The 23,698-nt window shown below is 39.4% G+C and overlaps 1 protein-coding gene across 4 annotated transcripts in view; it reads left to right on the forward strand.

The window, feature by feature from the left end:
• The window catches only part of ank2b (ankyrin 2b, neuronal), a 155,896-nt gene extending 132,294 nt beyond the window's left edge, over positions 1-23,602 (forward strand). For 2 of the 4 annotated variants that reach the window (XM_077201486.1, XM_077201485.1), the window contains 7 exons: positions 4-184; positions 270-345; positions 15,396-15,479; positions 16,449-16,613; positions 17,404-17,592; positions 18,430-18,521; positions 22,249-23,602. In XM_077201486.1, coding sequence (XP_077057601.1) covers positions 4-184; positions 270-345; positions 15,396-15,479; positions 16,449-16,613; positions 17,404-17,592; positions 18,430-18,521; positions 22,249-22,483 — 1,022 coding nt within the window. In that variant the 3' untranslated portion in view covers positions 22,484-23,602. Of the gene's footprint in view, positions 1-3; positions 185-269; positions 346-4,926; positions 12,592-13,129; positions 14,282-15,066; positions 15,157-15,395; positions 15,480-16,448; positions 16,614-17,403; positions 17,593-18,429; positions 18,522-22,248 lie in introns of those variants that run through there. The other 2 variants (XM_077201484.1, XM_077201487.1) reach the window with 2 other exon arrangements.
• The last annotated feature ends 96 nt before the right edge of the window (positions 23,603-23,698 follow it).

Here is a 23,698-nt window from a genome sequence, read left to right on the forward strand (position 1 = left end):
CAGGTTTTTCAGCGCTACAGGAGGACATGGACAGCCCCAGGCCGGGCCGCCGAACGGAGGTCACTCAAAGAGGGTCAGAACTTGGGCCTCTGGTGGCATCTGTTGAGGATCTCTGCTTCAATCTGTCATCCCTCAATGATTCACAGAAAGAGAGGTTGTTGATAGACAAGGAAATGGGTTCAGAGTAAGTTAATTTCTTCCAGTCCTATTCAATTGAAAATGTATTAAAAGTATATTAAGTAATTTAAATTTGATTCTGTATTTGTCAGGGTGGTCGGAGCCCCAACACTTAGTTGTTTTGATATGGCTGGACTGCGGCAACAATTCCCAGGCACTATCAAACAAGTAAGTCCTCTCTTTACCCTGTACAAAACTGTTCCCTGGAGACTACAGTCTCACGTTTATGACACAGTTTACAAAGGTGCTACTATTCCCAACGAACCATCAAGCAATATACATGAAACTGTGGATGATCCTCTCCAAGAGTTAGGAGCAACTGGGGGTCAGTTTATCCCAGTCTCCACCCAACAGGGTGATGAACAGAATATTCAACCCATAAATTCAATGGAAAGGTACAAACTGAGGCAGAGACAATCAACCCTGTCAGATTTTGGGCATACACTCTTGGAATCAGAGAATGTCGAACCAGATTTCGGTGAATTGAATGTGGAACTCAAGCAAGGTTCTGAAGATTATATAACCTCACATGTCTCCAGTACATTTCATTCCTTTACATCTCCATCAAGTGAAAAGCCGGAAACTGTATCTACATCACCAATTAAATATGAGGCTGCACTTTCAAAGAAACCAAGTCAAAGTGAGGAGTATATAAAGCGCCACGTTGAGGAAGTTTCTGACAGATTCTACAGAACCCTTTTTGGTGAAAGTTACGTTTCACTCCAAAAGTGTGCAATTGCAGAGACCTATAAGTCCCCTGAAAACGAGATTTCTTCTGTGGAGGAAGTGAATTGTAGAGAGTCTGAAGAGTCTCTACAATTTTTGGATGTTTCCAAAAATGTTGATGTCAACCAATCAATCACCTTCACAGAATTGTCTACTGAAGGAGTACAAGGCTTTGCTCAAGCAATTTCCAGTCCTCCTCAACAACTTAGTAAGACTGCCGCACTCGAAAGTGTCATTACAGAGAAGATTACCACCCCTACACTTAACCAAATGTCACTTGATTCAGTAACTGAGCAGCGACAAATATTATCACTTCCAATAACTGATTCTGGTTCTTCAGAAGCAAGAGTTGAAATAATGATACCAAATTCTTTAACCAAACAAACCGATGCCAAATTCACAAACACTAAATATACCACCTCTAGCTCAGTAGAAGTTGTGACGTATAGACCTCTTACACCGGTCTCTTTAACATCCCAAGTTGAGCTAAGATCACCAGAGTTTGAGTATGTTGACAACTTTGGAATGACTTTATCGGAGAATAGATCATCATCGCCAGAATCAGTGGTATCCTTGCTTTTAGACTCACCAATACCATTTGATTATAGACCATCTTCACCAGACTCCTGCATATTAATGGCGGAATTAAGAGTTTCTTCACCTGAATCTGTAACTTCACTGAATGACTGCACTCTTCTCTCTATTGACTCTCCATTGCCTGATTTTAGGCCAGCTACACCTTTGCCAACTGCTTTTGAAAATGATATACCTGAATTTACACTAAATGTTGAAGAATACAAAACATTCCCTGCACCCGGTGAAAAAATGGTCCCTCTTGCAGGATTTACAGAAGATACACCAGGAGCATCTTATTTGCTCGTGACTGATGACACAGAAAGACCAATTTCACCTGGTTCTGCAATTTTCTACCGATCATTATCGCCTGAATCAAATAGATCTTGGTCTCCTGTGTCCATCAGTTCTGACATTTCAGATAGGGAAATATCCACAGAAATGTGTTTTGAAAGCCATAGTTCATCTCCATATTTATTCTTGACTGAAATAAGACCATCATCTCCAGAATCAACAGCATCTGTAAATGAATATAGAGTACTTTCCCCTGATTCCCCAATACCTTGTTTTGCAACAGATGTGCAAAATGACTCTTCAGCATTCGTGACATTATATAGATCACAATCCTTTGAGTCTGAAGTTTCAGACATCGACTGTGATCTGATATCTTTAGAGTGTCTAGTTGGAAGTCGACCATCATCCCCTGAATCAACTGTATCTTTTAATAAGCAGAGATGCCTCTCTCCTGATTCTCCTCTTCCCAGCTTTACTCAAACAGTGTTGGAATGGTTCATACCTGCTGAAGTGTATAGATCTGATTCAGATGAGTCAGGCCTCTCAGACAATGAAAACAAAAAAGTATCAGAAGTACAACCTGAAACCCGACTATCATCTCCTGAATCATTTACATCGATAAATGAACACAGACCCCTTTCACCTGATTCACCTGTTCCTGTATATAGAACCACATTGCACTTAAATTTGATCACATTTCAGACCCTTAGAGACTCATCTCCAGAATTAGAAACATCTGATATTGAATATTCGCAGTGTGAGCCCTTTGTTTGCGAACCAAGAACAGAATCCCCAGAATCTTTAATTTTAGAGCCTGAAGATGTTCCTTTGTCCAAGGTTATAGTAGAAAATGTTACTTTTGATGCCGAGCCAATAGAGGAATCATACTCTCAAAAAATATTACCTATTGAGCCCACTGGATCACTATACAATGAGGAACAAAGCATGAGTGAATTGCCAAAACCACAGTGTACTGTTATGTCCAAAGCTATGTTTAGTAATCGTATTGCTAAGATATTTGATCCACACTACAAGGGTAAGACATACTGCTCCATGTTTGTTTCAGGAGATGTTTCAGAAAAGGCTAAGCCAATAACTTCGGCTGTTGGAAAAGCTGAAGTTTTACATGATCCACAAGAAATATACCCATCTGCTAAAGAATCCACAATTCATGATTCTTTTAAACAAAACCGATCTGTCAAATGTACAGTGAATAATAAGGATTTACCTCAAACACAACTGAATTTTGAAAGTCCAGTAATGTTCCAATGTGAAGGCAAACCACTTTCATCTGAGTCACATGATAAATTTAGACCCATATCTCAAGAATCTCTTGTGCTGGATGACACGCTTGAAGCAACTGCGTGTAGACCATTGTCTCCTGAATCAATAGCATCAGTTAATGAGTTCAGACCACTATCTCCTGACTCACCTGTAACTGAATTCAGTGGATTTTTTTCTCAGAGTACCTTTCCAGTAACAGGTCGTAGATCCTGTTCACCTCATTCTCTGTCCTCGGAGAATACAGAAAATGAACTGTACTTTGAAGACCTGCTCACTGTAGAAAATAGTTTCAGGGCATCCACACCAGCATCAGACACCTCAGTGAATGAGTTTAGATTGCTCTCACCAGACTCACCAGTGCCACAATATTTTACAGCAGCCTTCGAATCAATAGCTGTTAATGATTTTAGCTCCTTGTCCCCTGTATCTGCAATGTCGGAGCATGAACATGAACTAGATCCTTTTACTCCAGTGGTTTCTCTAGAATCAATTGATGAACACAGACCTATTTCCCCTGATTTCCCCATATTTGCACCAGATTCTCCAATACGTCAGTATTATACTTCTAACTTTGAACTTACAACAGTAACAATTTACAGGTCCTCATCCCCTGTATCAATACAATTAGACACAGATATACATACCATTTTATTTGATGACTTGATTAATCGTAGAACATCCTCTCTGGAGTCAATTACATCGGATAATGAAAACAGACCTCTGTCCCCTGATTCACCTATTCCTGATTTCACACCTGCCACACACACATGTATTATGCCATTTACAGGTTCCCGGCCAAATTCCACAGAATCAGTCAGTTTGGATGTTGAAGATGACTTGTGTCATTCTGACCTTAATCCAGAGCAAAGATCTGACTCTCCTCAGTCTATATTATCAGAAACTGAGATTAGACCCCTGTCCCCTGATTCACCTGTTCCTCAATTCAGTTCATTATTCATTCAGAGTACTTTGCCAGCAACAGGATCTAGATCATGTTCACCTCAATCTCTGTGCTCAGAGAGTACAGAATATGAACCTTGCCTTGAAGAATGGCTAACTATGGATAATCGACCAGATTCCCCCGAATCAGATACTGACAAAAGACAACTTTCCCCAGACTCCTTGTCTGAATGGAGACCCATGTCACCTGAATCTGCCATGCTTTTGGAAGACATTAGAGGATCTTCTCCACAGTCAAAAGGGTCCATTAATGAATTTAGATCCCTATCTCCAGACTCACCTACACCACAATATTTTCGAGCAGGCTTTGAATCAATTTCTGTAACAGATTATATGTCCTCATCCCCTGAATCTGCATTATCAGAGGAAGAATGGGAATTAAATGTTTTTACCCAAGATTTTTTTGCAGAATCAACAGAATCTATAAATGAAGAGAGATCTGACTCTAGATCTTTATCTCCTGATTCTCCAATATATCAATATTATACCAGTCAGTTTGAACCAACAATAGTAACAGGTTACATATCACTATCACCTGAATTAATACTATCAGAAATAGATATGCAGACAGATGTATTTGATGACTTGGTGATTGACCGTAGAAGGTCCTCATCTGAGTCAATCACATCAATTAATGAAAACAGACATCTGTCCCCTGATTCACCTATTCCTGATTTCACTCCGGCCACACACACATTTATCATGCCATTTAATGTCTCCCGACCAACCTCTCCAGAATCAGTCAGTTTGGAAGTTGAAAATGAATTTTGTCCCTCTGACCTTAATCCAGAGCAAAGATCTGACTCTCCTCAGTCTATATTATCAGAAACTGGGATTAGACCCCTGTCCCCTGATTCACCTGTACCTCAATTCAGTGCATTATTTATTCAGAGTACTTTGCCAGTAACAAGATCTAGATCATGGTCACCTCAATCCCTGTGCTCTGAGAATACAGACGATGATTCTTACCTTGAAGAATTATCAACAATAGAGTATCGACCAGATTCTCCAGATTCAATTTTATCAGATACTGACAAAAGACAACTTTCACCAGATTCCTTGTCTGAATGGAGACCCATGTCACCTGAATCTGCCATGCTTTTGGAAGACATTAGAGGATCTTCTCCACAGTCAAAAGGGTCCATTAATGAATTTAGATCCCTATCTCCAGACTCACCTACACCACAATATTTTCAAGCAGGCTTTGAATCAATTTCTGTAATAGATTATATGTCCTCATCCCCTGAATCTGCATTATCAGAGGAAGAATGGGAATTAAATGTTTTTACCCAAGATTTTTTTGCAGAATCAACAGAATCTATAAATGTAGAGAGATCTGACTCTAGATCTTTATCTCCTGATTCTCCAATACATCAATATTATACCAATCAGTTTGAACCAACAACAGTAACAGGTTACATATCACTATCGCCTGAATCAATACTATCAGAAATAGATATGCAGACAGATGTATTTGATGACTTGGTGATTGACTTTAGAAGGTCCTCATCTGATTCAATCACATCAATTAATGAAAACAGATGTCTGTCCACTGATTCACCTATTCCTGATTTCACACCGGCCACACACACATTTATCATGCCATTTACGGGCTCCCGACCAACCTCTCCAGAATCAGTCAGTTTGGAAGTTGAAAATGAATTTTGTCCTTCTGACCTTAATCCAGAGCAAAGATCTGACTCTCCTCAGTCTATATTATCAGAAACTGAGATTAGACCCCTGTCCCCTGATTCACCTGTACCTCAATTCAGTGCATTATTTATTCAGAGTGCTTTGCCAGTAACAAGATCTAGATCATGTTCACCTCAATCGCTGTGCTCTGAGAATACAGACGATGATTCTTACCTTGAAGAATTATCAACAATAGAGTATCGACCAGATTCTCCAGATTCAATTTTATCAGATACTGACAAAAGACAACTTTCACCAGACTCCTTGTCTGAATGGAGACCCATGTCACCTGAATCTGCCATGCTTTTGGAAGACATTAGAGGATCTTCTCCACAGTCAAAAGGGTCCATTAATGAATTTAGATCCCTATCTCCAGACTCACCTACACCACAATATTTTCGAGCAGGCTTTGAATCAATTTCTGTAACAGATTATATGTCCTCATCCCCTGAATCTACATTATCAGAGGAAGAATGGGAATTAAATGTTTTTACCCAAGATTTTTTTGCAGAATCAACAGAATCTATAAATGAAGAGAGATCTGACTCTAGATCTTTATCTCCTGATTCTCCAATATATCAATATTATACCAGTCAGTTTGAACCAACAATAGTAACAGGTTACATATCACTATCACCTGAATTAATACTATCAGAAATAGATATGCAGACAGATGTATTTGATGACTTGGTGATTGACCGTAGAAGTTCCTCATCTGAGTCAATCACATCAATTAATGAAAACAGACATCTGTCCCCTGATTCACCTATTCCTGATTTCACACCGGCCACACACACATTTATCATGCCATTTAATGTCTCCCGACCAACCTCTCCAGAATCAGTCAGTTTGGAAGTTGAAAATGAATTTTGTCCCTCTGACCTTAATCCAGAGCAAAGATCTGACTCTCCTCAGTCTATATTATCAGAAACTGAGATTAGACCCCTGTCCCCTGATTCACCTGTACCTCAATTCAGTGCATTATTTATTCAGAGTACTTTGCCAGTAACAAGATCTAGATCATGGTCACCTCAATCCCTGTGCTCTGAGAATACAGACGATGATTCTTACCTTGAAGAATTATCAACAATAGAGTATCGACCAGATTCTCCAGATTCAATTTTATCAGATACTGACAAAAGACAACTTTCACCAGATTCCTTGTCTGAATGGAGACCCATGTCACCTGAATCTGCCATGCTTTTGGAAGACATTAGAGGATCTTCTCCACAGTCAAAAGGGTCCATTAATGAATTTAGATCCCTATCTCCAGACTCACCTACACCACAATATTTTCAAGCAGGCTTTGAATCAATTTCTGTAATAGATTATATGTCCTCATCCCCTGAATCTGCATTATCAGAGGAAGAATGGGAATTAAATGTTTTTACCCAAGATTTTTTTGCAGAATCAACAGAATCTATAAATGTAGAGAGATCTGACTCTAGATCTTTATCTCCTGATTCTCCAATACATCAATATTATACCAATCAGTTTGAACCAACAACAGTAACAGGTTACATATCACTATCGCCTGAATCAATACTATCAGAAATAGATATGCAGACAGATGTATTTGATGACTTGGTGATTGACTTTAGAAGGTCCTCATCTGATTCAATCACATCAATTAATGAAAACAGATGTCTGTCCACTGATTCACCTATTCCTGATTTCACACCGGCCACACACACATTTATCATGCCATTTACGGGCTCCCGACCAACCTCTCCAGAATCAGTCAGTTTGGAAGTTGAAAATGAATTTTGTCCTTCTGACCTTAATCCAGAGCAAAGATCTGACTCTCCTCAGTCTATATTATCAGAAACTGAGATTAGACCCCTGTCCCCTGATTCACCTGTACCTCAATTCAGTGCATTATTTATTCAGAGTGCTTTGCCAGTAACAAGATCTAGATCATGTTCACCTCAATCGCTGTGCTCTGAGAATACAGACGATGATTCTTACCTTGAAGAATTATCAACAATAGAGTATCGACCAGATTCTCCAGATTCAATTTTATCAGATACTGACAAAAGACAACTTTCACCAGACTCCTTGTCTGAATGGAGACCCATGTCACCTGAATCTGCCATGCTTTTGGAAGACATTAGAGGATCTTCTCCACAGTCAAAAGGGTCCATTAATGAATTTAGATCCCTATCTCCAGACTCACCTACACCACAATATTTTCGAGCAGGCTTTGAATCAATTTCTGTAACAGATTATATGTCCTCATCCCCTGAATCTACATTATCAGAGGAAGAATGGGAATTAAATGTTTTTACCCAAGATTTTTTTGCAGAATCAACAGAATCTATAAATGAAGAGAGATCTGACTCTAGATCTTTATCTCCTGATTCTCCAATATATCAATATTATACCAGTCAGTTTGAACCAACAATAGTAACAGGTTACATATCACTATCACCTGAATTAATACTATCAGAAATAGATATGCAGACAGATGTATTTGATGACTTGGTGATTGACCGTAGAAGTTCCTCATCTGAGTCAATCACATCAATTAATGAAAACAGACATCTGTCCCCTGATTCACCTATTCCTGATTTCACACCGGCCACACACACATTTATCATGCCATTTAATGTCTCCCGACCAACCTCTCCAGAATCAGTCAGTTTGGAAGTTGAAAATGAATTTTGTCCCTCTGACCTTAATCCAGAGCAAAGATCTGACTCTCCTCAGTCTATATTATCAGAAACTGAGATTAGACCCCTGTCCCCTGATTCACCTGTACCTCAATTCAGTGCATTATTTATTCAGAGTACTTTGCCAGTAACAAGATCTAGATCATGTTCACCTCAATCGCTGTGCTCTGAGAATACAGACGATGATTCTTACCTTGAGGAATTATCAACAATAGAGTATCGACCAGATTCTCCAGATTCAATTTTATCAGATACTGACAAAAGACAACTTTCACCAGACTCCTTGTCTGAATGGAGACCCATGTCACCTGAATCTGCCATGCTTTTGGAAGACATTAGAGGATCTTCTCCACAGTCAAAAGGGTCCATTAATGAATTTAGATCCCTATCTCCAGACTCACCTACACCACAATATTTTCGAGCAGGCTTTGAATCAATTTCTGTAACAGATTATATGTCCTCATCCCCTGAATCTGCATTATCAGAGGAAGAATGGGAATTAAATATTTTTACTCAAGATTGTTTTGCAGAATCAACAGAATCTATAAATGAAGAGAGATCTGACTCTAGATCTTTATCTCCTGATTCTCCAATACATCAATATTATACCAATCAGTTTGATCCAACAACAGTAACAGGTTACATATCACTATCGCCTGAATCAATACTATCAGAAATAGATATGCAGACAGATGTATTTGATGACATGGTGATTGACTTTAGAAGGTCCTCATCTGATTCAATCACATCAATTAATGAAAACAGATGTCTGTCCACTGATTCACCTATTCCTGATTTCACACCGGCCACACACACATTTATCATGCCATTTACGGGCTCCCGACCAACCTCTCCAGAATCAGTCAGTTTGGAAGTTGAAAATGAATTTTGTCCCTCTGACCTTAATCCAGAGCAAAGATCTGACTCTCCTCAGTCTATATTATCAGAAACTGAGATTAGACCCCTGTCCCCAGATTCCCCTGTACCTCAATTCAGTGCATTATTTATTCAGAGTACTTTGCCAGTAACAAGATCTAGATCATGTTCACCTCAATCGCTGTGCTCTGAGAATACAGACGATGATTCTTACCTTGAAGAATTATCAACAATAGAGTATCGACCAGATTCTCCAGATTCAATTTTATCAGATACTGACAAAAGACAACTTTCCCCAGACTCCTTGTCTGAATGGAGACCCATGTCACCTGAATCTGCCATGCTTTTGGAAGAGATTAGAGGATCTTCTCCACAGTCAAATGGGTCCATTAATGAATTTAGACCCCTATCTCCAGACTCACCTACACCACAATATGTTCGAGCAGGCTTTGAATCAATTTCTGTAACAAATTATATGTCCTCATCCCCTGAATCTGCATTATCAGAGGAAGAATGGGAATTAAATGTTTTTACTCAAGATTGTTTTGCAGAATCAACAGAATCTATAAATGAAGAGAGATCTGACTCTAGATCTTTATCTCCTGATTTTCCAATATATCAATATTATACCAATCAGTTTGAACCAACAATAGTAACAGGTTATATATCACTATCGCCTGAATCAATACTATCAGAAATAGATATGCAGACAGATGTATTTGATGACTTGTTGATTGACCTTAGAAGGTCCTCATCTGAGTCAATCACATCAATTAATGCAAATAGACCTCTGTCCCCTGATTCACCTATTCCTGATTTCACACCGGCCACACACACATTTATCATGCCATTTACAGGCTCCCGACCAAGCTCTCCAGAATCAGTCAGTTTGGATCTTGAAAATGACTTCTGTCATTCTGACCTTAATCCAGAGCAAAGATCTGACTCTCCTCAGTCTATATTATCAGAAACTGAGATTAGAGCCCTGTCCCCTGATTCACCTGTACCTCAATTCAGTGCATTATTCGCTCAGAGGACTTTGTCAGTGACAGGATCTAGATCATGTTCACCTCAATCGCTGTGTTCAGAGAGTACAGAATACAAAAGTTACTTTGAAGACCTGTTCACTACTGGATCAATATTATCAGAATTTGATAGAAGCACAGATATATTTAATGACTTTAGATTGCCTTCACCTGACTCACTGACATCAGTCAATGAAAGCAGACCTCTGTCGCCTGATTCACCTGTTCCTGACTTCACGCCACTGACATTCACATTTATCATACCAGAATCAGATTCTCAGTCAACTTCTCCAGTCTCTTTGGATGTTGAAAATGAATTCTATCAGTCAGACCTCAGTACAGAGTATAGACCTGACTCACCTGAATCAGTAATATCAGAAATTGATCATAGACCACTCTCCCCTGATTCAGTAAGTGATTACAGGCCAATGACACCTATGTCAATGGTAGATCGAGCATCTCCAGAATCCTTTATATCATTGGAAGAGTGTAGACCATTACCGCCAGACTCACCAGTTCCACAGTTCTCTTGTATACATAAAATATCAGCAATGAATTTATACCGATCAGTGTCTTCTGAATCACTATCATCAGACACAGACATTGAGCTCTGGGTTTTTGCACCTCAAAATACTGAACAGAGAACATCCTCACCTGAATCAATCATGTCCTTGAATGAAAAAAGACCATTATCACCAGACTCACCTGTTTATGACTTCAAACCATCAGTGTATGTAAATGTCACCCAAAAAGCCACATACAGGTCATCCTCTCTAGAATCAATTGTGTCTGATGTAGAATTTGACACGGCAAGCTTTGCATCTGAGGGAAATACATGGACTGAATATAGACCATTGTCTCCTGAGTCAGGCAAAATATCTCCTGTGGATCAGTGTCATTTAGAAATAGAATACAACCAGACTGTTGATCAAAAACATCAATCACTTGGCCAAGAAGTATCCAATTCTATGACATATCTGTCATTACAGACCACTGTCAGAATGGAGCCTCAGTATAAACTTGTGTACAAAGCTGCACCCTTGTCATTAATCTCCCATTTGTATGATCCTCAATATAGAGGTGAAACTTTCTGTTCAAAACCAGGTGTGTTTGAGTATGCTGGATGTAAAAAGGAGATTTTTAAGACTTTTGAATGCAGTTCTGAAACACCTGTGCATGCAGAATCCTCAGATTTATTTGGAGAAAATCAAGCACTTTCCACTGATTCTTTGTTTTACTGTGCAAGTTTATATCCATTTCTAATGGACAATTCAGATAGGAGAGCATCCTCACCAGAATCATATACATCCATGAATGAGTACAGACGGCTCTCTCCTGATTCACCAGTTCCTGAGCACAGACTTTCATTGCCATCTGCAGAGTTTTTGGCCGAAAGTCGATCCTCATCTCCTGAGACGACATTCTCATTGAATGAATTTCGAAGTCTTTCACCTGATTCACCTATACCTGAATACTCAACACCATCACCAGTTCCAAATGAATTGTTCCAATCTAGTGTGGCACTCAACCAGCACAAATCCATTTTTACTCCACTGTCCCCTTCATTGTGTAATGATCAGAGTTCTGATATTGGCTCAGTGTTTCCTGAATCATTCTCATCATGGTATCCATTGCCACAATGGATCATGTCTGAAAACAGACCTTTATCATCTATCTCTGATATTTCAGATACAGATTCTAGATCCTTATCACCTCAGATGTTCTGTCATGAAACAGAATTGCGAAACCCATCACCTGAAGCAGCAACATTAGAAACAGAACTAACTGAAACGGTTACGCCAGAACCTTTAGTTTTTGAGGAAATTTATCAACCTGAATCTCCTGAATCAGTGATTGAATCTGAATATGAGGAGTTTTATGAGAATTTGAATTATTTGTCATTTTCTGACATTGATGAGATTACGAAAGATCTATCTGTCCTCAAAGATGGTTCTGCCTTGCTGAATCTAGTGACATTTGAACAATGCACAACACAAGTCAAGTCTCCACCTGAAACAGAGGGGCTTCAAACTGTTGAGTGTTCATTCGATGAGGAGCTAAAACCAACCCCATCTCTTGATATAGCCTTAGAGCAAGCACAGAAGGACACAGAAAGTGTCACAAAGACAATTTCTTACTGTGAAGAAAGGGATGTAATCACCACAACAGGTGCATCTGCAAAAGATGAAACTAGTAAAGGCCTCATAATCCATACAAGAGAAGACAATCAACACATGGAAAGTTTACAGCAACAAAAAGATGATCTAGGAGATGATTCAAGAAAACTAGCCCCTCAAGACGCCAAAATAGGGGTAAGAGATTGAGCATGCAGCTGTGAATCTTGTGTGTTTATCACAATGTATGAACTAAGAGGAATGTAGTGTCAAATCTACCCTGAAACACGGAATTTCACAATTCTGGATCTACTAACAAATCAAGACTAAATAGACAACTGTTGACCAATCATGTAGTTTTAGCAGTATTGAGAAAATGGTCAATTCTGAGAATGTAAACGGCATGTTTGAATCTTATCCTTAGAGCAGTGGTGGCCAATCCTGTTCCTTTAGAGTTCAGATCTAACCCTCATCCAACACATCTGTCTGTCATTATCAAGTGCTCCTGAAGATCGTAATTACCTGGTTCATTTGTGTTTGATCAGAGTTGGAGCTGAGCTTTGCAGGAAGGTAAATCTCCAGGAACAGGATTGGGAAAGACATCCGTATTTTGCATCGGATGTTAATGCGTGCTAATCTTTTCCATCTTTGCATGCAACAAAATCTATTGGGTTTGTGTGATGTAATTATTACATATTGGGAGAAACATTGTTTTCTTCCCTTTCATTTTGCACAGGAAAATGTCTCAATGGACATTCATTCAGAGCCTCAAGTGAAAGATTTAAGTTCCATTTCAAAAAGTTTAGAGCCTCAAATAAAGTCGACAGCATCCTTATTGACCAGTGAATCATCAAAAGAGTCACATCTAACCACATGTGTCCACAATATACCTGAGCAGAACAGATCTCAACCGGTCTTTGACTTGGAGGCCCACAAATCCACTCCTCATTCATCACCTAAAGAGCCTAAAGCATCAAATGTATTGCAAGAAGTAAATTATTTTCAGTTTTATCTCAAAGACTCTCACAGAAGAGTTGAACTAAATCAAATTGATTCGTCTGGATTTCATTTGAGTCTTGAATCACCTGATTACAAAACATTGCTTTCAAGATCTGTGAAGACTTCATCAACAGGCATTCAGATGTCACTAACTGATTTAAGTTCCATCTCTCCAATAATTAGCACATCCTCTTCCGATCAGAGGAATTCGCCAGAGTCTCATGAATCTCTAAGTGAGCGGATTTCTTGTGCTGAAGAGGTTGTCCAGTTTGAACAGACGTTACCATCATTTGGTGGTGATGAGCCTGAATCAAGTTTAGCCTTACCTGGAACTTATCCATTGACACCTTGTAATCTGGAAGTGACAAAAGAGCTCAAAGCCTCTGAGATGCCTATAAAACTGACTGGTGACCAGATGCAGTTAGATGCCACTGCAGCTTTAGATGTTGACTCTCCACTTTACAGTCTCAATCTTAACTACAGACCAAGACCTGTTCACGCAGATAGCATTGAGTCAGATACTGAGTTTTTTGATTGCCAACAAACGTTTTCTGATACATCCGAGCCAGAGGTGGGATCATCAGAACTTTTAGATGTTTCTCAAGCAATTTATCAAGTTGAGGAACTTCCATCTTTATCAAGCAGCCCTGAATACCTGACAGGTATACCTAAACTTAGAGAGTACACCCAATTGAAAAAGGATGATCGGCCCTTATCCTGGGGCAGTGAGGACCTACCCATAGTTCTTGAGCCAGACGACGAATACACTGGTGAGGCTGGTGAGGAGAAGGCATTCCCTTATGATTATACAGGTGATCATTCATTTGCTGAAGAGCTACCTCCGATGAAGGGAATAGAGTGTGATGACGATGATGACTTTCTAGGGAGGGTAAGCCATTTAGCATGACCTCAGTTTCTGAGGAAGAGTGCTGTAACTGCCCGGCCTGTGCTAACAAACTGACTTAACCCCTAATGGAACATTTCAAACCATTTCAATGCCAGCAAGCTAATGTTTGCCGTTTCAATTAAAAATCGATTAATAAACATGGTTTATATGTGTGCACCCAGTCTGATCTCACAGGAAAACTGTTACGACGTGGCGATTTCATATGAATTTGTATGAATTGAGTTGTGCAGAAACTTATGAATATTATAAAAAAGCATGAAGGTCCATCCCAAACATTCCCGTCACTTGGGAGTAAGCAGATCATACAAAAACATATAAATGAGATACGAATTAGCCACCAGTTTGACAAAATAGTGATTGAGATTGTGTTGGTGCATCCCTTTGCTTTAACTGAAGTAACTTTAATTATTCAATATAATGTCACAATTGACAAGCATTTAAAAAAAATACTTCTGCATTTTGAAACTAATCTGTTTTTTTTTTTGACTGCATGATTTTGGTGGATTTTCATTCCCAGCAGAGCAGTCTTTTCATTGTCACCATTTAATGACACTAATATCTGGTTTGCATCAAAATGTGTTACATTGCCGGGAAGACACATTTAGCAATTGTAACACTGGTGAGAATAACTGTTTTTACTAAAAAAAAGTAACAAAAAAAATATAAAAGAACTTTCAGAGTACATTTGCATGGTGTGACATGCAAGTACATAAGATACACAATAGTACTGAAGACTTGCGACCACAATGCATTTCTGCTACTCTTAGGAAATAGCTGAGGAACTAGGTTTGCTGTCTGATAGTTCAGAGGAGGAGGTTTTGACCACCAGGGTGGTGCGGCGCCGTGTTATAATTCAGGTACCTGTTTTGGGTGTGTGGCTCTGTGTCAATGGACCCCTATTTCCATGTTTGGGGGAATATTGAACAATGGAAGTATTCTCATTTGCTGGTATAACGAAAGAAAGCTATAACATTATATTTAATTTCCCTTAAAGGTATTTGTCTCTCAGGACTGACGTTAACTTTAATATTATTTTCATCTCATAGTCAGAAACAAAAAAAGCAAACAATATTTTTTTTCTTTTCTTTTTTTTTAGGGTGACGAGATGCCCGAAATCCCTCCTCAGACAGTGACAGAAGAGCAATACACTGATGAGTATGGAAACATGGTGGTCAAAAAGGTAAATGTTTTAACTCTCAGCTGTTCTGTGTCTTTACACAGATTCAGTCCATGCAATGTTATGTCCATATTTGCCCTGCATTTGCTACAGTTGGTAAAATAACGTAAAAATGCTGTTCTTTTAATTGGTTAATTGTAGGATGCCTTTAGAATAATTCACGTTATTTGTAAGAAATATGAATTACCTTATCATTTATAATGACCCAAGTTTTTTTTTAAAAAGAGGAATGATTTTGATTATTTCAAAGTTTGTGAGGTTCATGGCATGAAAACTTTTCCTGTGCCATTGACGTTTTTTCCGGCAATCCATGTTTTGACTGTTATACGGTAGGGGGCGCTGTTACACATCTTCTGAAAGAGTACACCTGTGTACTCCTCTTCTTCACCTGTGTTTTGATATCCGGATCAAAACAGGTGAAGAAGAAGTAGAAAACAATGATAAAAGCATAGCGCCTTACGCACATTGTAGACTTGACTTTCTCAGCTTTTTGTTCAGAATGTTGCTTTTTTATGAAAGTTACCCACATTCAAGTGTAGATAAAAAAAGAATGCCTGAAGCTAAAATAAAAAGGTGTATTTTATTTTTTTAGTTTGTTTGTTTAAATAAAAAATAAAAAAATTCTGGGGGCCATGAAAGCTTTGTGAAAATGATCAAAAATGCTGGCGGTGGCTGGCAACTTTTTTTATTTTTAAATGCTGGAAAGAGTTAAACTGGTCTTGTTAAGTTACACTTTTTACTCACAATAAAAGCATGACATCTGAAGCTGTCACTTCAAAATTTGTCACTCGACAATCCAATCAGACGCTGTTCTTCCTGTCTGTTGTGAAAAGTTGTGAAAAGGTCCAGAAAAATATGAAACTATGATTGATTATTTTCTTAATATGCTGGAAGATGGTAGAATTCTTCTCATCTTTAAAGTGTACTTGATAACATAATCATTTTTATTCTTGTGTCATTGTCTCCCCACAGATAACAAGGAAAGTCATCCGTAAGTATGTGTCAGCAGATGGAGTAGAGCGGGAGGAAGTGATGTCAGAGGGACCAAGACAGGAAGTCGTCGCTGTGGACGAGGCTGACGGTTTCTCTAAAGTCGTGAAGAGGACGGTGGTGAAGAGCGGCGGAGATCAGACCGAGGTGGGAACCGCTCTAGTAGGGATGTTTCTACCACTTTGTTCAAGAACGAGTTTGATACCGATACTTTCATTCTTGATACTTTGCGATTCCTATATCTGTATTTTATTTGCATTTTAGAAAATTTGGTGAATCACAAAAAGGACGATAACGATAAAGTTCTAAAAATCGTTCTAAATATAAAAGAGTAGCAGAGTCCACAAAATACTATAATGATAAAAACACAAAGAGACGACATCGTTGGAATCACTTTAAGATTTTTTTTTTCAGCGGATGAACAATAAAATCATTGACAGCCAATCAGAATCCATCCTGTTTTAAGGGCACAAGCATTTAAAGCGGCAGACGATAAACCGAAAACTAAAAACCGCTGGTGTGAACGATAGTTATCTTGGTGTGAATGGGCCTTTAGTCATTTCATGCTTAAAGGCGGGGTAGGTACATCTGAGAAACTAGCAGAAAACTGCTGGATTTTGAAAGTATCCAACAGAGAAACTCCCACCCCTTCCTTCTGAGCTCATTCCAAAGCCATGCCCCCATGTTGTTGATGTTTCCTCGTGTGGACACAAACTATTGAAGCGTTTAATGAGAACTAGAACTAGAACGAGTTAATACAGAATCAGCTTTATGTTGCTTCATGACCAATGTTTTAGTACAACAAAAGGGATTTGAGATCAATTCCTGAACTGATGTACGGTATATCTTGAATGCACTGTACAGTACGTTGCTCATGCATAAATCTTATAGGCCCCCTCTATAAAGACAATGCTAATTGTTTGACATCTCATTTCAGGTGACCTTCTCTGAACCGTTCTCGTACACTGGGGCGACGGCTTCTGAGTTCGAGGACGAGCCCGTTCAAGGTCGGAAGGTCAGCAAGGTCGTCAAAACCATGGTAGTGCAAGGAGAACGAATGGAAAAACTAATCGGGGACCCTTCACTCTCATCAGATCTCCCATCAGCCAAAGACGACTTTGAAAAGGTTGAGATATTTGGTTGTTATCTAATGCAATTACATTTGGAATATGTTTATGGGTGGTTTCCAAATACCTTTTTGGTCAATAGTTAATAGTAAAGTAAATATCATTTTTTTGTACCACTAGCTCAAGTTTAGAGTGGTCACTAGTGATGGGAGAAACCAAGGGTTTTGAAGCTTTGAATCAATTGACTCGCTAAATGATTCACTGATGGAAGCTCCATTTGCTGGCGACCCCTGCTGGTCAGAACAGTGTAAATACAGCGAAAACAGTCAAAACATGCAGAAAAACAGCTTTTACAAACAAAATACAGTTTCATTGAAGCTGTCATCCATTAAATGCAGTTAACAAATCATCTTATACCATTAAATATGGAGAGTCTCTATAATATGAGTTATTTTGTTAAATTGTTGGGTTTGTTTTGTTAGTTTAATGGAGAGCTTGGTTAATCAGACCAGTAAGAGACTTTTAACTACAACTCTTCTTTTATATAATATTATATAAAAATTATTATTATATAAATGTGTCAGTAACTGTCTACAAATGTATAAAAAATCATATATACACTGGATCATGAGTTCACAGAGATCATCGCCCTCTAGCGGTGAATCATTGACATTTGAAAACGTTTCGAAACAATTATAATGCCATTAAGCCTTGTTTACTGTAATCATGTGACTTTGGCAGTTTTGGTACTCGCTCCGAATCACTGGTTCCAAACAAATGATTCACAAAGAATTCGAAGCTTCAGGAAGCATGTTTCACCACTGGTGTTCACTGCTGAACTGTAAGTGGTGTTAAATGTCTTATATTTCTGAGTAATTTCTCTCTCGTATGTCTAGGCTTTGAGCTATGTAGGAAGCTTTGGGAAAGTGCACCTGCCTCATTTAGCTGAGAGCGAGACGGTGAAAGAGGACGGATCAGTGGTCAGAAGGTCTGGACAGGGGCATGTCCATTTAACAGATCAGGGGAATGGTGTGATGATAATAAAAAAGCAGTTAATAATACCTAATCCACCGAGTGTTGCAACATAATGCATTTCTTAAGACGACAGATGTCTTTATCTGCTGCTTGAGTTTTCACAATTTACTCAAAGTTGATGCTAAACCAGAAACAATGGCATTTTAAAATATGAGGCCGTGCCGGTCAAGAAGGCTTTGTAGAGGCATGTGTGTGTTAAAAACCAAACTGCCTTGTGTCCTTCTAAGCTACAGTGTGTTACTTTACTAACATGTTACAGTACTCACTCCACTGTAACAGTACTCACTCACTCCACTGTTACAGTACTCACTCCAGTTACAGTACTCACTCAGTTACAGTACTCACTCCACTGTTACAGTACTCGCTCCTCACTCCACTGTTACATTACTCACTCACTCCACTGTTACATTACTCACTGCAGTTACAGTACTCGCTCCTCATTCCACTGTTACATTACTCACTCACTCCACTGTCACAGTACTCACTCCAGTTACAGTACTCACTCCACTGTTACAGTACTCGCTCCTCACTCCACTGTTACATTACTCACTCACTCCACTGTTACAGTACTCGCTCCTCATTCCACTGTTACATTACTCACTCACTCCACTGTCACAGTACTCACTCCAGTTACAGTACTCACTCCACTGTTACAGTACTCGATCCTCACTCCACTGTTACATTACTCACTCACTCCACTGTTACATTACTCACTGCAGTTACAGTACTCGCTCCTCACTCCACTGTTACATTACTCACTCACTCCACTGTCACAGTACTCACTCCAGTTACAGTACTCACTCCACTGTTACAGTACTCGCTCCTCACTCCACTGTTACATTACTCACTCACTCCACTGTTACAGTACTCGCTCCTCACTCCACTGTTACAGTACTCACTCACTCCACTGTCACAGTACTCACTCCAGTTACAGTACTCACTCCACTGTTACAGTACTCGCTCCTCACTCCACTGTTACATTACTCACTCACTCCACTGTTACATTACTCACTCCAGTTAAAGTACTCGCTCCTCACTCCACTGTTACATTACTCACTCACTCCACTGTTACAGTACTCACTCCAGTTACAATACTCACTCCACTGTTACAGTTCTCACTCCACTGTTACAGTACTCACTCCACTGTTACAGTACTCACTCCAGTTACATACTCACTCCACTGTTACAGTACTTACTCCAGTTACAGTACTCACTCCACTGTTACAGTTCTCACTCCACTGTTACAGTACTCACTCCACTGTTACAGTACTCACTCCAGTTACATACTCACTCCACTGTTACAGTACTCACTCCAGTTACAGTACTCACTCCACTGTTACAGTACTCACTACACTGTTAGAGTACTCACTCCAGTTACAGTACTCACTCCACTGTTACAGTACTCACTCCACTGTTACAGTACTCACTCCACTGTTACAGTACTCACTCCAGTTACAGTACTCAATACACTGTTACAGTACTCACTCCACTGTTACAGTACTCACTCCACTGTTACAGTACTCACTACACTGTTACAGTACTCACTCCACTGTTAGAGTACTCCCTCCAGTTACAGTACTCACTTAAGTTACAGTACTCACGCCACTGTTACAGTACTCACTTCAGTTACAGTACTCACTCCACCGTTACAGTACTCACTCCACCGTTACAGTACTCACTCCACTGTTACAGTACTCACTACACTGTTACAGTACTCACTCCAGTTACAGTACTCACTCCACTGTTACAGTACTCACTCCACTCTTTGCTCCACTGCTTACTGATAGCTCTGCATCAAACATCAAATAGGGGATGTTCAATGCAGTTAAATTAGGGATGCACGATATATCGGCCACCATATTGGTATCAGCGATATATGTTAATTTTTAATGTTATCGGTATCGGCCCGGTAAGAAGATTTGTCCGATATATTAAAGCTGATAAATAATGTAATACTGTTGCTTGAAATATGATTGGAATCACTTCAAAAAAGGAAAATACAGTAAAGTGCATAAAATCATAATGAGAACATCATAATTGTGTGCTTGATACATGGCTTTTAATGGTGAGACTTGTTTTTGTAATCAGGCTCGTAAAAATTTGGATTTAGATTTATCGGCTAATATATCGGTCATCGGCTTTCAAATATAAAGAATTATCGGTTATTGTATCGGCCAAAATGTTAATTTAGTGCATCCCTAAATTAAATTTCAAGAATGCATTCAGTACACTATTTCTCTGGCTGAAAACAGTTATTAGCTATATTACATATTACACCAACATGAATTTGTTTGTTCCCAGACAGCAACGTAGTGTTGGCCCAGATCTGGGTTGTGTGAAATCCATGTGTACCAGATGTGGGCCGGAACTATGTTGATGTCTGGGTTGATTCAGGCTGGTTTATGCTGATTTTCTGCTGGTTTAGCTCTTCACCTGTAGAAAACAATTTTCAAAAACGTATTGCATATTATGAGTATTATGTACATCAACATCCTATATGCTGGTCTTCAGTAAACTATTTAGTGACTGTCACCTCTATTCTGACCTGCGTTCATGCTTAAATGAATTAAAGGTAAATTGGTAACATTAATTTACAATAACCCTATTATTGCCTCAGCAACAACATGCTACAGTATTTTTGTGTCATGTCATTTAAAACTGTCCAAACACACATGACTTCCATAGTCTTAAAATTAAGAAAGCTGGTGTAATAATATCCTAGACAGCAACATAGTGTCGGCCCAGATCCGGCCCACATCTGGACTCCAAATGGCCCAGATCTGGGCCGGTTCTGGGCCAACACTATGTTGCTGTCTGGGATTGCAGATCAAAGCCACAGCTGCTAAGGTGGGATTGTTCAGTAAGGCTTTTAAAGAGAACTTATTATTTATTTAGTGTGTAATGTTGCAGTTTGAGCATGAAAAACCTTTGCAAAGTTCTGAACTCCCTGAAATGCCTCCATTGTGGTCTTGAGTTTCTTCCAGGAATGAACACGTCACAATATTCCTTATTCAAATAATGAATATGCACAATAAAGGAGGGGGGGGGGGGGGGGGGGGTTGAGTTAGTTAGTAGTTTGTTAAACTGGTGGTTATGGTAAGGGGCAGGACATTTCCAAAACACACTCGAAACGATTGACTAATTACAACACACTGCTCCAGCCGACCAATCAGAGAACAGTGTGCTTTTCAGAAGGAGGGGCTTCATAGAGACAGGAACTAAACAGAGCGTTACTGACAGACTAGGAAGAGAGGAGAACCCAGTCAGCAACATAGTGTCGGCCCAGATCTGGCCCACATCTGGGCAGTGTGGAATCCATGTGTACCAGATGTGGGCCGGATCTGGAACGACACTATGTTGTTGTCTGGGAAATAAACATAGCAGCATGATAACCTGTTCTAGTAGAGCCCAAAAACAACATCAAGGGCATAATATGTCCTCTTTAATATTTGGAGAGTGTAACTAAAGGATTGATTTACTAATCATTCCGTTTCCCAGAGAGCAACATAGTGTCGGCCCAGATCCGACCCACACTCCTACAGTCCTGCAGATTCGGCCCACATCTGGGCTGTGTGGAATCCATGTGTAGCGGATGTGTACCAGATCTGTGCTGACACTATGTTGCTGTCTGGGTTTAAAGATGTTCACAGGTGTCGTGACTCTGATGTGTTGATTTGTAGGACCCGCATGCATAAGACACGCACCCAGAAACGAACGGTAGTGAAGGACGGCCAAACCAAACAAACACACCTGGAGCGGCTGGAGGACACGCAGGACGCCCCGCGACCCCACGACCTTCAGCGACCCCACGACCTTCTGCGACCCCACGACCTTCAGGAGCACCTGCACCGGCTGCTTCAGCGCTACTGTACGCCGGAGCCGGAGCCAGACGCCGGAGAGCAGGACACACAATAACTCCACTAGGCCTTTCATACACACTCCTGCTGATTTACGTCTGTAGGCCTTTTCTACACACTCCTGCTGATTTACGTCTGTAGGCCTTTCATACACACTCAAAATAATTCTTCACTCGGCTCCTAGATCCCATTTTGTCTTTTCTTATTTATTATTGCTTGATCTTCTCATTCATGGCAAATAATGTAAACATTTTAACCGCTTTATGGCTGAATGTCTTTCTTATTTTCCTGACTGAATTATTTTCTCATCTTGTGACCAAAGATAGTGTTTCCTTCCAAATTGCTGAGTGAATTGTATGAAAACGTAGATGTTTTGTGTGTGTGTGTGTGTGTGATTCATTTTGGTTGCTGTGTTATTATAGAAGCAGAACTAAACATAATGAAAAATGACTGATGCTGAGCTCAATGTCAAACCAAGACATCTGTAAATACTGGACTTTGTTCGAACTCTGTCATATACTCTTTTGTCTCCTGTAATTGCTGTGCAACTGCATCAACGGACTGCTGTAATTAAAAACATGTCCGATTACATGCTTAAAATCTCTCTACAGACCTGATCAAATATCATCTGAATATCTTCGAGGCATGTGAGTTTGTAACCGCAGTTAATCAAGTGCAAGCGATCAGATATCTGAAATAATAACTGGCTATGTATTTATACTGAGATTTAAAAGCCACCAATAAATATCATGTTGTAGTCTTTCTTAATCCCAGAATGCTTCTGAATGGTTTTTAATTAGATTGAGAATTTATCAGTTTATGTGGATGAAATTGTTTTTTTTAACGTTCAATAAGAATGCTGTCATAATTCACATCTGTTATTTTTGTGTGTGTGTGTGTGAGAAAGAGAGAGAGAGAGAGAGAGAGAGAATGTGTTGCTGTTTATTAGAAACATGCTAAGGAATGAATGAATTTTTAATTCTATAACATTTTCTGTCTTGTTCCATTTTTTTTCTTCATTTTTTAAGGAATGGCTGAATGTGATTATGATTATGATCTGTTTGTGATGCTCCTTACAGTAGAACAGTGTGGACGAGTGGTTCAACGTTTGGCAGTTTTGTTCATTTTTTCTTTTGCTGTTGCAATGATGTAAAATAAAAATGAAATGTTAATCTTACTAATATTACGCTGCTGTCACTTTAATACACAGATCTAATATACACATGCGGTTTCTTTCCCTGCTGTTTACGTTCACAGACATGGTCGACTGTGT

The sequence above is a fragment of the Siphateles boraxobius genome, unplaced genomic scaffold, assembly GCF_051911475.1.
Source record: "Siphateles boraxobius isolate OS27281-9 unplaced genomic scaffold, OSU_SipBor_1 48, whole genome shotgun sequence".
In the NCBI taxonomy this organism is placed as follows: domain Eukaryota; kingdom Metazoa; phylum Chordata; class Actinopteri; order Cypriniformes; family Leuciscidae; genus Siphateles; species Siphateles boraxobius.